General features: G+C 35.7%; 1 protein-coding gene and 1 long non-coding RNA gene across 2 annotated transcripts in view; one reads left to right on the top strand and one right to left on the bottom strand.

Moving 5' to 3' along the window:
• The window catches only part of CEP128 (centrosomal protein 128), a 347,268-nt gene extending 341,616 nt beyond the window's left edge, over positions 1 to 5,652 (top strand). Inside the window, exon 23 of the mRNA XM_063091601.1 lies at positions 5,416 to 5,652. Within this exon, the coding sequence (XP_062947671.1) occupies positions 5,416 to 5,543 (128 nt within the window). The 3' untranslated portion in view covers positions 5,544 to 5,652. The remainder of the gene's footprint in view (positions 1 to 5,415) is intronic.
• Positions 1 to 13,432, bottom strand: part of LOC134373639 (uncharacterized) — a 37,040-nt gene that overhangs the window by 7,859 nt on the left and 15,749 nt on the right. Inside the window, exons 2-3 of the long non-coding RNA XR_010022988.1 lie at positions 6,664 to 6,849; positions 5,383 to 5,448 (exon numbers count right to left, since the gene is read on the bottom strand). This is a non-coding gene — a long non-coding RNA (uncharacterized LOC134373639). The remainder of the gene's footprint in view (positions 1 to 5,382; positions 5,449 to 6,663; positions 6,850 to 13,432) is intronic.

The raw sequence follows: 13,432 nt of genomic DNA, 5'->3' as shown, positions 1-13,432 counted from the left end.
TAATTTAGCTCTTTAGTTTACCATAGGCCTGGAGGGTTGTACATTAAATTTGATAATTCCATCATTTAAAATAGCTAGACTGGGCCGACCCCGTGGCGCACTCGGGAGAGTGCGGCTCTGGGAGCACAGCGACACTCCCGCTGCGGGTTCGGATCCTATATAGGAATGGCCTGTGCACTCACTGGCTGAGTGCCGGTCACGAAAAAGACAAAAAAAAAAAAAAAAAAAAAAAGCTAGATTTCTATAAAATAAAATACCAAAATAAGCCACAAGGAAGTAGGTCAAATTCAGTAGTGATTACTCTCATTTCTGCTGATTTATATTCTTGGATTCATTGGGTTAATATTTATCAGTTTCTGGTAAATGGTTTGGTTTTGCTGTATCACAATTATTTTCTTCCAAAAGCTAAGAATTTTCTCTTTCCTTTTCTAGTTATCTATCTTACCAAGTCATTTTGTATCTGCATGAACCCTCTGCTATAATCTGGCAGCAGCCATCAATATGGATCATATATCAAGTTGGTTATAGCACCTCAGAATCTGATATACACATAGGCCAAATTGTTTATCTTTCTTATTAAGCAGTGGAAAAATTAATATAAGTAAACATGGAGGAGGTGGTTAGGGACTAAGCACCATCAGACATAAGAATATCCCATCCATTAAGACAGTCAAGAGCCTGGAGATAAAAAGCACATGATACGATCACATGATATGATACTGCTGTTTACTTTTGCCTTTATGACTTTCTTAAGGCTCCCTAGAAAAGCACCTAGAAGGAAGTGGTCAGAAGACAGTAAGTGGAAAACATCAAGATCTTTGGGATTTTATTTACTGTTATGATAGGCAGTGAAAGAAACTGTAGTCATCTTTCCACACTAGCATTTCATGACCAGCTGTGTTCATTTTTCTAATTAAGATATATTCTACAGCCAACCATACGTTTGTGTATAAATATACTGGTTTAAAAGGAAATAAAGGTAAATAAGCATAGGAAAAAATATCATCAAAAATGTAATTTAAATAAGAAAACACTTGTTACAGTTGATATTGTAAAATCCGACTGAAAAGTTTAGCTTAAAAAGTAAAATTCTTTATTAATTTAATTTATTAATAAATGGTTTAATTAATTTATTGATTAATTTGTAGCCTTATATTTTACTATTTGTTATTGGTAAGTTTGTTTTATGATTTTTCTCTCAAGAATTATTTTCAATAATTCTTTTAAAAAATTAATCATAGTTACCTAGTCATTAATTATTTTTAAATGATTGAATTAAACTTATTTCTAGAAGTCATATTTATTCTTATTTGCTTTTCTGATAAGCCTTGAATTTCCTATGCTTTTAATAACGTGGAAGTGGGAAAAATTAGGATCACTCTGAATAATGATCTTCCAAAATCCAAAGTTTGTGTTGAAAAATCTTATACATACTGTATATATTTTTTGACTTCCATTCTTTTGAAGTGATCTTCTCCCTCCCCCTCCCTACACTGCCACATTCCTCCTACTCCTGGCCCCTATCTGACCCCAACCAGTTTGTGATGGTGTGTCTCAGTGTGTCTTGTTTTATTCATTCTTCTATTTGTTGGGTGAGCCCTTTTAATCTGGAGCCTCCTCCTGTTTTTCAGCTCTCCCATACTGAAAAAAGAAAGGAGAGATTCCATTGAGGAAATCTTTAGCAAAAAACAAACAAAAAACTAAGAGATTATTTGATACAGTTGAACACTTCGGAAAAAAGAACTACTCATAGATGTGTGGCAGATCTAATTGAGAAATTAGAAACAATTAAGGTGGTCATAGAGAAGGAGCAAAAAAAAAAAAAAAAGAAAAGAAAAAAATTAAAAATGGGTCAATTAACAAACCCAGGGGGGAAAATGACCAAGAAAAGGAACATTGTTATAGTATACCTATTAGATTTGTGTGAGTCATATTTATATAGTGATAATATAAACACTCACTATTGACATAACTAAAAGTTCAGATGTAACTATATTTGGGAGGGTGGGGTGTGGAGAAGTGGGTAGATGTGAATAACATCTAAAAATGAGAAATTAGAAAATAGCAGTGTAGGCTTTTTTTTTTTTTTTTTTTTACAAAAATAAAGTAAATACAGAAAATAAAGCTAAAAGTTGATCGTGGTTGACTGGGTAATAGGATTGTGGGATTGGGAGTGGCGGGCAAAAGACTCCCATTTTTCTACGTAACCCTTTAATACTGTATGATATGTGTATATACACTTTGGCTAAAAATGATTCTTCTGAACATAAATGCTACTGAGAAAACCCCAGCTTTTGTGTCTGACGAGCAAATGTTCAATTTTCTTGTTAACCTCTAAATGGAACGTGAAGGCTTGGGTTTGGAACTTAAAACACTTTGACCTGTGTAGAGACTTTGGAAATGGATAATCCTAAATCCTTAGGCAGGAGTTTCTGGGCCCACTCAATAGGCATCTTCTAATTTAAGGCGGAATTTATATTGGATGAGCCCTTTTGTCTAAGCTAAGGCATTCATTCTGCTGACTTAGGTATCCTGTCAAACTGTGACCAAAATAGTGTAGAATCACTGACCATGGAAAAAACAAAGGAAATGGGAAAATACTGAATAATTTGTGGTCTCTGAAATGATCCAGCATTAATGAAAATTTGTTTTAAGAAGTAATTTATGTCAGCTTTGTGTAGTTCAGATCAATTCAAGAAAAGGTAGATTCCTTCTGCCAGGAAGAAGGGAAGAAATGTATAAATTGTAAGTTTATATTACCATTGGAAATAGTAACACAGAAATCCATTATTTAAAGCTGTGATCACTACCAAATTTATCCTGGCTGTCTAGAAATTATGGCTGTGAGTCAGGACACTGTTTTAGAAGACTTGGATTCCATTACCTTCAGCCTGTAGACAGTGGGGGCACAGTAAGAGAGACTCATAATGTCAGCCTTTGAAACTGTCATTTTTACTTTTTATAAGTAGTGACTGACCACTAGTCTCCATGTACAGCTCCTTTTAGACTAAAGGAGCACAATGCCAGGACAGGGCCTTCACTCCTGGGGCCTGGACCAGACCAGATTTGAGTGAAGTCTGTAGTAAGCTGATGGCTTCTAGAAATCTCCAGTCCTTTGAGACTAAAATGCTTCATCTTTGGGCAATTAATGTCTCTAAACCAAATTTTAAAAATAAATGTAGATTACAATTTTTTTGTAAATCTAAAATTGTTCTTAAAAATAACATTTATCAAAATAAATAAATCCAAAAAGAAGGACTGTGATTTTTTCATGGGAGAAAAATGTTATCTAAGGATAATTATAGGAGTTGGAAGTGAATCTGACATACTATTTTAACACAGTCTTCTTAGAGAAATCAGCGACAATTGCTTTAAAAAACTATTTCACCTTCTCACCTCAGTGTACATTGCTATAAAAAGAAAAGTTAGTATTTTCAATTTGTTTTGAGGTGCCATTAGTGGGAACTTAAGTCCCTTGGATGAAAAATAATTTATGCATAGCAAGAATAGGATACTGTTTTCACTTCTGTGTTGTACTTCAAGGTCCACCTGGATAACTGTGAATAGACACTTCATATGTAGTCTGTTTCAAACCTATAGGATAAAATGCCAAACATTTATGGCAATAAAAATGTTAGGGTACTGATAAGGTCAGAAAATTGTTTCTTATCCATTAAAGGATTTGTTTATTCTATGAAAGCACAATCTTTCTGTCTCATTTTATAAGTTCACTTGATGTGACTATGATTCAATTATTTTTCATTGACCAATGAAGTGTCTGATATTTTTAATTGAGTTCTGATTATTGCAATTTGACAAGGTACTCTCTAGATGCTCTCTAGAAAGCAGCTAGGAAATTTCCAATAGATTTCCTCTTAAAAATGTCTTAAGTATATTCACTCGTTCAACCAATATTTACTAAGAGGCAATGCACCGGGCTCTGCATTCAGTTCTGGACAGTAGCGAACAAAACAGTCATTTCGTCTCATGGAGAAACAGGTAGTGAGCGAGCAAACAAGTTAAAACATCCGTGTTGCTCTAAGTAGGCAGATTTAGTTTGTTTTAGCTGGTGTGTAGTGTTTCATTTTATGAATCTACAAAAATATATCTTTTCTTTCATTTAAGTACATTTGAGTTTCCACTATTTTGTTTTTATAAACAATGCTGCAATTGGCTTTTTTTTTTTCTCCTTACATGCATGTTAGAGTTTCTCTAAGATAGATACATAGGCGTGGAATTGCTAGGTATTAGGCAATGAGCACCTTCAGCTTTATTAGACATTTTCAAATGCTGCGAAGTAGTTGCTCCTCTTCCAACAGCACTAAGTGAGAATTCCTGCTGCATCACATCAGGTCAACACTAAATATTTTCAGACTTCTAAAATTTGTCAACTTGATAAATGTGAGAAGATATTGCATTGTTTTAATTTTATTTCCCTTGTTGCTAGTAAGGTTAAAAATCTTTTTGCATATTAAGTAACCAATGAATTTTCTTGTCTGTGAATTGCTCCTTTTTCTATTAAACAGTTGAGTCTATGCATTCTGTATGTGTTCTGGTTAGTAATTTTTTTGTTAGTTATATATATTGCAAAATATTTTCTCCAGCCTATGGCTTGTTTTTTACTGTTTGTGTTGTGTTTACTTGTATAAAATCCTTCATTTTATATAGAGAATTTATTAATCTTTCAAAAAATAACTAAAAGATAAATAAAATGACGATTGGTGGTAGAAAGGTGAAAGGATAGAGGGTATCTGGAATAGGACCACTACTTTAGATTGGTGCTTAGGGGATGCCTCCCTGAGGAGGCTACAATTTAGCTGAAACCTGAATGCCAAGAAGAACCAGCTGGGTGGGAAGAATTTTCCTGATAGCAGGAACAGAAAGTGCAAAGGCCCAGAGGAAAAAAAAGGGGGGCATGGCCTACCAGAGAGATGGAATCCTGAGCGAGTGAGTGAGAGGGTGCAGCCATAGTCAGGTGTTTGAATTTTATTATAAGTTCACTGGGAGGCCATTCAGGGGTGGGGGTGAGGGGGAGATGCAGGAGAGGGACATCATCTGGTTTACTTTTTAGAAAGATAATTCCGGTTGTGGTGTGGAGAAGGGATCATAAGGGAGGAGGATGAAAACAGGAAGAAAGAAAAGGGTGACCTGGGCTGGGGTGATGGTAATGAAGATGGTGTGAAGCACAAGGACTCAGGTGAATTTTTGGGGTAGAATCATCAGACCTTACTCTTAAATCGGATGGAGGGATCAGGCAGGACAAAGGAAGAGAAGAACCAAGGTTTGAGAAACTGGGTGGGTGGGTATATCATTTTCTAAGATACCATAATTAATAAACTCCCTTCTGCAAAATTAATTTTTTAGCCCAGGTTTTATACTCACCTAGGTTTATTTCTCTTTTCTCTTCCTGGCCAGCATTTACCAAACGAACTATTGCTCCAGATTCAGCTTCCCTCAAGGAAGATGCCACAAGTTCACCAATGAATGGAAGAAGTCCACAATCCAAAAAGGCGGAATATGAGAGCCAGAAAATCAAAATGTAATTAGTTACTTTACACAAGTGTTTTACACAGAACAGCACATCTATTCATGCAGTTTGGCCCAAATTATTCAACAGACATACCTGCAGCTTCAGCTCCTCAACGTTCGGTATGGCTGAACATTGACTAAACTGAACAGTTAGTTGGTCTTTATGAATGACATAGATTAAACCAATCCAAATAATATCAGCTCATGAATGGCATGTGGCTAACTTATTGGCAACTTATACCAACAAAGAAAGAGTGATATTTTTCACTTTATTTTTTCCTTTTTCAAGTGTGGTCAGTCTCCTTTCCCTGAACAAAAATTTGGATCTAGACTTGAGGCCTTTCAAAAATTACTGGCTACAAAGAAGGAAAATAAGTTTCCCTTGAGGCAAAGTCGCCAGCACTTTTGATTCAGGGAGCATTTGTATACGATTGATTTTTTAAAAATGCTTTCTCCCTAGCAAATTACCATGTGTTATAACATGTCATGGAGATATGCATCTATTATATTAGACAGTTCATTTTATAAATGCTCAGGATTGTTACATCATCATCTCAACAGGCTATTACTACGTGGAGTATCTTAAAATTATTTCCAATCATCCATTTTTAATAGCAATAAAGAATTTGTAAATGACACCTGAATTGTAGAGCACTGTGAAGAATTCATAGCACAATTTATTTATTTGACTTTTTGTGGCCAAACATCCCACAGTGATCACTTCAGTCACATCCTGTACCATCTTTAGTTTGCTATGACCAAAACCATAGTGGCAAACTCCTGTATCCATGAGATTTACTCTGCAAGAGTTCTCGTATAGTTTAGTACTATCCATCTATGTTTAGCATCCCAGCTTTTTTCAACATCAAAGTATTTTTAAGAACTTATCTCCTTTACATGCTGATCTACCAGTGGAGAGAAATTTATATTAAATGCTAGATAATGGCAAACATCCAGGAACTGAATCCTACTGTGTCATGATGGAAAGATTCTGCACAGAGACAAGGACAATAAAGCAATACTTTTATAATGTGCATGACAGTTTGTGTTCGTTAATGGATGCTTGCTTGTTAGATTGCTCAAATTTTGTAAAGATGCTTCTATTTCAATTCAAGATATGTTTTCCTAACTTACCATATCTGAAGGTGCAGATGAAGAAATGGTACTCTTTGCAGCTCTTACTACAGAACATGGAGATATTTCATATAAAAAAATTACATAACACAAGCTACATAACCTCTGAGGGTACAGCCATGCATTTTATCATTTATTCATTCCAAAGACCATTTATTGAGTTCTTACTATATGCCAGTCGTTGTGCTGGGAGGAAAAAAAGAGATACAAAAACAGGCATTCATATCCCAAGGTTCGTTTGGCATTAGGAATTACATTAAAAAGGGGTGATGTGTTCAGGCTAGCTGGAGAAATCTGGATCAGACAACATTATACAGGTTTTGTTTTGTTTTATCTAACCTCAGTCAGGACTTCTCAGAACTGTTAATGTGCTAATGAGCGTATTTAGTGGGAGTAGCCCTTTTAAAAGAGTGGCTCACAGTCCTGGTGTTTCATATAATCTATCGCTCTATAGTCATAGTTAAGGTGTTGAGAAATTATTTCAGTATTTCCATTGATGTCTTGACCAATACCATAATATTTTATCTCCTTGGACCTAAATTCCTAACAGGGAAGAAAATAAAGAAAATTAACAAGTTTTATTTAAATCCTAAGGATAAAGTTCAGTTACATGGCAGTTCCCTTTATATATTAGTAGGGACTTCATGCAGTCCATTCTGCTTAATAGGAACTGATCCAAGCCATTATTAGTACATCTGTGGTCATTAAAAAAAAAAATTACATCAGGCCAGTTAGACATGAAAGTTTAAGGTAACTCAGATTATTTACTTTGAAAATCCTTGAAAACACATTAGCTTATGATTTTATAACAGAATGGAGCGGAATCTTGTGAAAGACCTTTTTAAATATGAAAAAAATAAAGCCATTATATCATGTTATTGCATACCCTATGCTACTGTTGGATGAATGAAGGTGTCTGACTTTAAATATGGAACACACAAGAACTTCAAAGGCAAAGTCAACTTTTCGTGAGCGACAATTTTGTCAAAATTCCTTGACCTTCTGTTTATATGGACTTAAATCCAAGGACCTGTCTCCTCTGAGGATTTTTCCTATCTCTTGCAGTTACCATAAGCTTGAGTTGGAAATCAACAGGAATGCTAAGGAAACACTAATACCTTGATTTGTACATTTCAAAGCCAGCAACTGTTTTTCCTTTCCTCACCCCTCTGGCAGGAGAACCTCAATTACGTGTGATATCGGCCCCATTTAAGTTCTGGCTGGTCAGCCATATCACTTGTAGCACTGGGATAAACCTTTTTCTGCAGTGAGCCTGGTCCAAGGCTTAATTTGAAAATTGACCTTTTTGGTTTAATAATTTTGACTCTTCTGGCCATCCTTCTCCCTAAACACACTAAACTTCCATTGAAGTTGCTGAAGGCCACAGAGGGGAGAAACACAGCTGGGAGAAATCTGGCTGGATGTTTTTCGCATTGGCTAAGGTCATATTAATTCCTTGACTAGTGTCTGACTTGAAGGTTGAAAACCAATTGGTTATATAACATTTTATGCACCCAGTTTCTTAGAACCACTAGCTTTTCTTCTTTTTGTTATAGTTTAACTACATATTTTTACTAATAAAGAGAAAAAAATCTACAGCTTAAAAACATAGTTTACATGTAGCATTTAGAATTAAAGCTTATGTGTATAAAAAGTGCTTACCTACTTAACCAAGAAAAAATTAAGCCTATCTTTCTTCATTTTTTCTCCTTTCAACTATGTTAAATGCATTTTTTATTTTGAATCTTAGTTCAGTGGTATGTAGAGTATACTTTAAAGTCACAGTAATTATTATATTTTCTCTATCTAATCTGTACTGAATTTTATGATTAAATAACAAATGGCATTTTAAAAGGACCAAATTCTTACATGTAACGAGTGGTACATTTATTTAGCAAACCCTTTTTTAGGAAGAGATAAACACCTCAAATTCTTTTACTCAGGATTTGTGCTTATTATAAATGCAGCTACCCATCAGATCATTGAATAAGTATTCCTTTTCTGAGATTCTTATACCCACTCCCCAAACAAACTGTCCCAGTATTTCCTCTCAATTCAAAACAAAACAAAACACAAAATTTGTGATTTTTTCATGGCATTCAAATGAGGAAGCTGTTCTCACGAAAGCATCTGGTTTTCTTGGATCAAAACTAAACCATGAACCTTAAGTTGGAAAGTAAATTTGGGAAAGTTTGAATATAAAGGCATTTCATGCACCAGAGTATGATATAAAAATAGTTACATCTTTCAACTTTCAAATTCTCAAATGTTTAGCAATAGAAACATATCAACTTATCCCTATTTGGGAAAAGAAATTTAAACCATGAAAGATTCCATTTAGTTTCATTTCCGAACAAAACACGACACATCTAATTTAAGGCCAGGAGAAATGCTTACGTCTAAAAGCAGAACTTTAGATTCCAAGCCCCAAACAAATTTCATAGAAGTCACCCTTGCTTTTGATTAATAACAGAGTAAACCAATCCGCTCTGCTCTGGTAAAAACCAGCCCCACCTTCAAGTTCTAACCTCATCTGCCCCCATCTTAGCTTCTCCTGCTGTGTCTGTGCCTATGCCCACATCATACCTAAATCCAAGGCCAACACAAAAGTCACTCTTAGTATTCTACCAGGTCAGCCTCTACTGTTGTCCTGTGAAATCTAGTAACTGTACAGCACACACTGAGTGGACAGACTCTTAGGTTTGTAGCACCTGCATTTCTCTTTGGGACCAACCCATTAGAAAAGAATTTTTATATCACATGTCTTTGGCTACTGTTGAAACCCTAGGAATACTTCAGTGGCTGGGTATCTTTTCTTCCCTAGCACAGCTTGACTCCGATGTAGGTGCACAGCCCTGTGACAATTGTGGAAATGAACTTGCCCACCGTGCTCTCTACAGGAATATAATGGATTTCTAAACACAGCAACATGTTAGTTCCCTAAGGATAGCGCAACTATAATCTGAAGACTTCCACCCTTCATAATGTACAACCTTATGTCTTTGAGCATATAAGTTGGAATGTGAAAACAAAATGCCACTATAGTCAACATAGAGCCATGCAGCATTTATCACCTGTGCTAACAACACCTCGCTATGTTTTAAGATGCTGAGGTTGCACAGTTGCTGTTTCCTAGAATAAATGCTCTGTTTCTTTCAAACTGGCAGATATTAGACTGTCATGCCTGGTCTGTCTTCTCTCATCTCCCTAAATCCCCGTGACTTGACCCCCCTCTCATTTTTTATTCTTTCAGTAAAGCATTTTGACTGACGTTATTTAAATAAAAATAAAAGTTACAATTTATTCTTAGATATTGGAGCTCTGCATCATCTTCGCTGTATACTTCACAGGAATTAACCTGCAAACAACTGGCCTGAAACAATATTTTTTTCTTAACAAAATTAGTGGATACTAAACTACCAACAGTTCAGATGTTACAATTTAAAAGTAAGGAAATACTCTGAGGGAAAGTAGCATAATATTATATGTTCCTTAGTTAGTCACTAAATTGACAGTCTCCCTTAAATTCTGATTTAATGTTTTTAAAAATCATACTGGTTTTAAAAAAAAGGCCAAGTCAAATTTTTATAATATCAGGTTTTCCGTTTAATTACTGTCTCTTTTTGTTTTTTCTTACAATTTTTTCAATTAAGAGTCAGGTGTACTTATGAGTCATTTGAAGCCACGAAATGTTCAAATGGCTTTTACAAGCCCAAGACTCTTGGCCAACAATATGAAAACTTGTCCTTCGAGACAGTCCATGTCTCTTAGTCCTTGAAATACTATTAGAAATATTAGAATATTTATTAGAAATATTTCCTCCCTCCCAGTGTCTCTCTTTGATTTCCTCTTTGACTTCCTTAAATATCTTTGGACGCAAGTTGATGTTCTTTATTTGTGCCAGCCTGTGGACTAGACTCATGCTTAGCTATCCTGTGCATGTTTTTCAAGACATCAGGATAATGGCAACCATAAAATTTAGATTAATCCACTGCAACTCTTTTATTACTCTCAAGATGTGGGCTGGCCTGTTAACCAGGTATGGAAGGTTTGTCTTGGTAAAACAAGATTATTATTCTTCATCCTTGCATGACGATACACAGCTATTTTTTAATACGATATTTATGTGTACTTCATCTATCAGAGAATGTATTTATATCACCCTTTTTGCCTTATAGCCAGCCAAAGGAATAATTCCCAAAATGTGTGTCCAGTTGCATGTAAGATTTAAAATCTAAATTTCAAATATATCCCATTTACAGGCTTTTTTTTTTTTTTTGCTGTTGAAGCCAGCTATTATCAGATCATACTGCATAACTCTCATTCAGTGTTATCCCTAGGGTCGTGGTAATGCTAGTTTAGATTTTGTTTGTCCATTGTTGCTGAGCACTTAGCTGGATAAGGGAATGAAGGATGGCAGGAGTTCTGTAAAATGATATGAACACAGAGGAAGCTGGGTTGACTTTAACAACCCAATTTTAAACTGTTGACTGGAAAGAAAAAACTGGTAGCACTCCATCCTTTATCCGATGCAGAGTCCTGGAAGGTAGCATTGTGAGAAGTCCTGTTGAACTTGTTGTGCACTGTTAAGCTATATTTCTGATGAAAGTTGCACTAATCCTTAATGTTCTTTGTGGACTGCTTGCTGGCAGTTTGGATCTCAATGCAAAGTGGCCTTCAGATATTTTTCAGTCTGGGTACTCTGTGCTTGAATGTCATTTTGGACTTTGATTTTATTTCTGCCATCATTTATACCACTGTGAATAAAGATACAGGCTTAATTTATTACAGCGTTTAAAAAAGTTCCCATTATAATGTACCTCAAGTTGTCAGTTACCAGAAGTAAAGCAGCCATGGTAGCAAAGCCATCTGTCACAGTGGCTTTGAGGAGGGTGGACATTAAAAGAGGTTGGGGGAAACTAGGGATTTTTGTCCCCCTCCCTTTTTTTTTCCTGGGCTGAGTAAAATAGATGCATCAGTTCTAATAAGGCGCTTCCTGCCCAAAATCACTGGCAGAGCAGCCTCCTCCCAACAGCTGCAGAATTGAGAGACCTCATGCTGCTGGCCGAGGTTCACTCTGTGCTTTGACTAAGACCACAGCCAATCAAGCCAGTGTGTACCGTGGAAAGAGTTACCCATTTTTTCCATTGGAGAAGTCTTTTGTGAGGTTAGTTTGACTGTTCTGAATTAGCAGTGGTGGTCATTGCTCATTTTTAAATTTTAACTGCATGTCAACCTACTGATTAGATTCCACTGAGGACAAATCATAGTTTTGTGAGGAAGATACGTATCTTCTTGTTTGGTATTCCTTAAAGCACTGGTTCTCAAAGTGTGGTCTCAAAACTGGCAGCAGCAGCAGCAGCATCACCTGGGACCTAGTTAAAACTACAAATTATCTGACCATTCCCAGACCTACCATTCAGAAACTCTGGGGGTGAGGCCAGCAATTTGTGTTGTAATCAGTCCTTCATGTGATTCTGATGAGTGCTCAAGTTCAAGAACCATGTCTTAGTGTCCATTTGATTCTCTGAGTTTTCGTCTATACACCTTAAAAAAAGCAAAATGATTTCTTTTCCAGGTTATATACAAGAGTCTTCTTTCGAAGTTTGGTTTCCAATATCATGCATTATGTCAGTTGTTCAAGCTGTGACTCTAGTCTTGAGGCTGACTCGAGCGAAGCACTTAAAGCAGCTTCCAAAGATGTTTGATTTACGACTAGAGGTCATTTTCCTACCTGCTCCTCCTAACAGGCTTTTATTAACCAAGACTCCATCTATTCATAAGGATCGTCATCAAGACATCCAATTAAATCAAAACCTATAATGTAGCTCTTGTCTCTAGTTTGAAGGGCAGAACTATAGTATTTGATTATCTAAAGGATGCAAACATCTTTAGGGCCAAGTTGTAAAACTGCTGTGGGACATTGGTTCTACGTAATCATTTCACATGCAGTTTCATTTTTTTCTGTCTATACCAGTGGCTCACAGTCATCCATTGTTCTTCAGACTAACAGTTTCAGACTTTGACATTGTTGTGTTAAGAAAGATTTTGATTTGCTTACTCTTTGATATTTAAATCTCATCCAAATTTTCCTCACTTTCTATAACCAAGATCAGGGATTTATTCTATCTTTCCATCTCTGTGTTCCTGATAGACTGATATTCATAGCCATATATAATTTGTCTTGACCTTTTACCTTACATTTTTTATCCTCCCTTAAATATAATTGATAATGTGAAATATTTGTTTGAAATTAAGTGGCTTCCTCCTCCCCTTATTGCTTAGGAATGGACTTATTCTAAAATAAATCTTTTCAAGAACTTTTCTAGATTTTGATCATCAATTTAAATATATTACTATGTCATACATCAGAGAAAATATGTTTTTCTGGAAGAGTGCTTATTTATTGAATAACTGCAATGTGATAGGCTCCATTCAGAATCATTGCTAAGGACTCCACCCCTCTAGCCAAGTGCAGCAATAAAAGTACAGACATGTACAGGTCATGTGTAAATAGTAACACCAAGTAAATGTAGCAAACGGCATAACACCTCAAACTTTGTTTAAAATGTCATCAACTGTTTTATGGTTTGGAATTTTTACCAAGTGGTTATGTGGCTAATTTCTTTTAAAAACGACCTACATGAAAAATATAAATGCATTTTATTACACCTGCTAACATCTGCTTTGGAAAATCTTCCATTGCTGATCAGGACTTATGCCAACAATTACATACCTGCATTCATACGTTTCCTCAGCACTAGTGGCC

This window comes from Cynocephalus volans, chromosome 3 (assembly GCF_027409185.1).
Source record: "Cynocephalus volans isolate mCynVol1 chromosome 3, mCynVol1.pri, whole genome shotgun sequence".
NCBI classification, from domain to species: Eukaryota; Metazoa; Chordata; class Mammalia; order Dermoptera; family Cynocephalidae; genus Cynocephalus; species Cynocephalus volans.
This window is presented reverse-complemented; position numbering and strand designations above follow the sequence as displayed.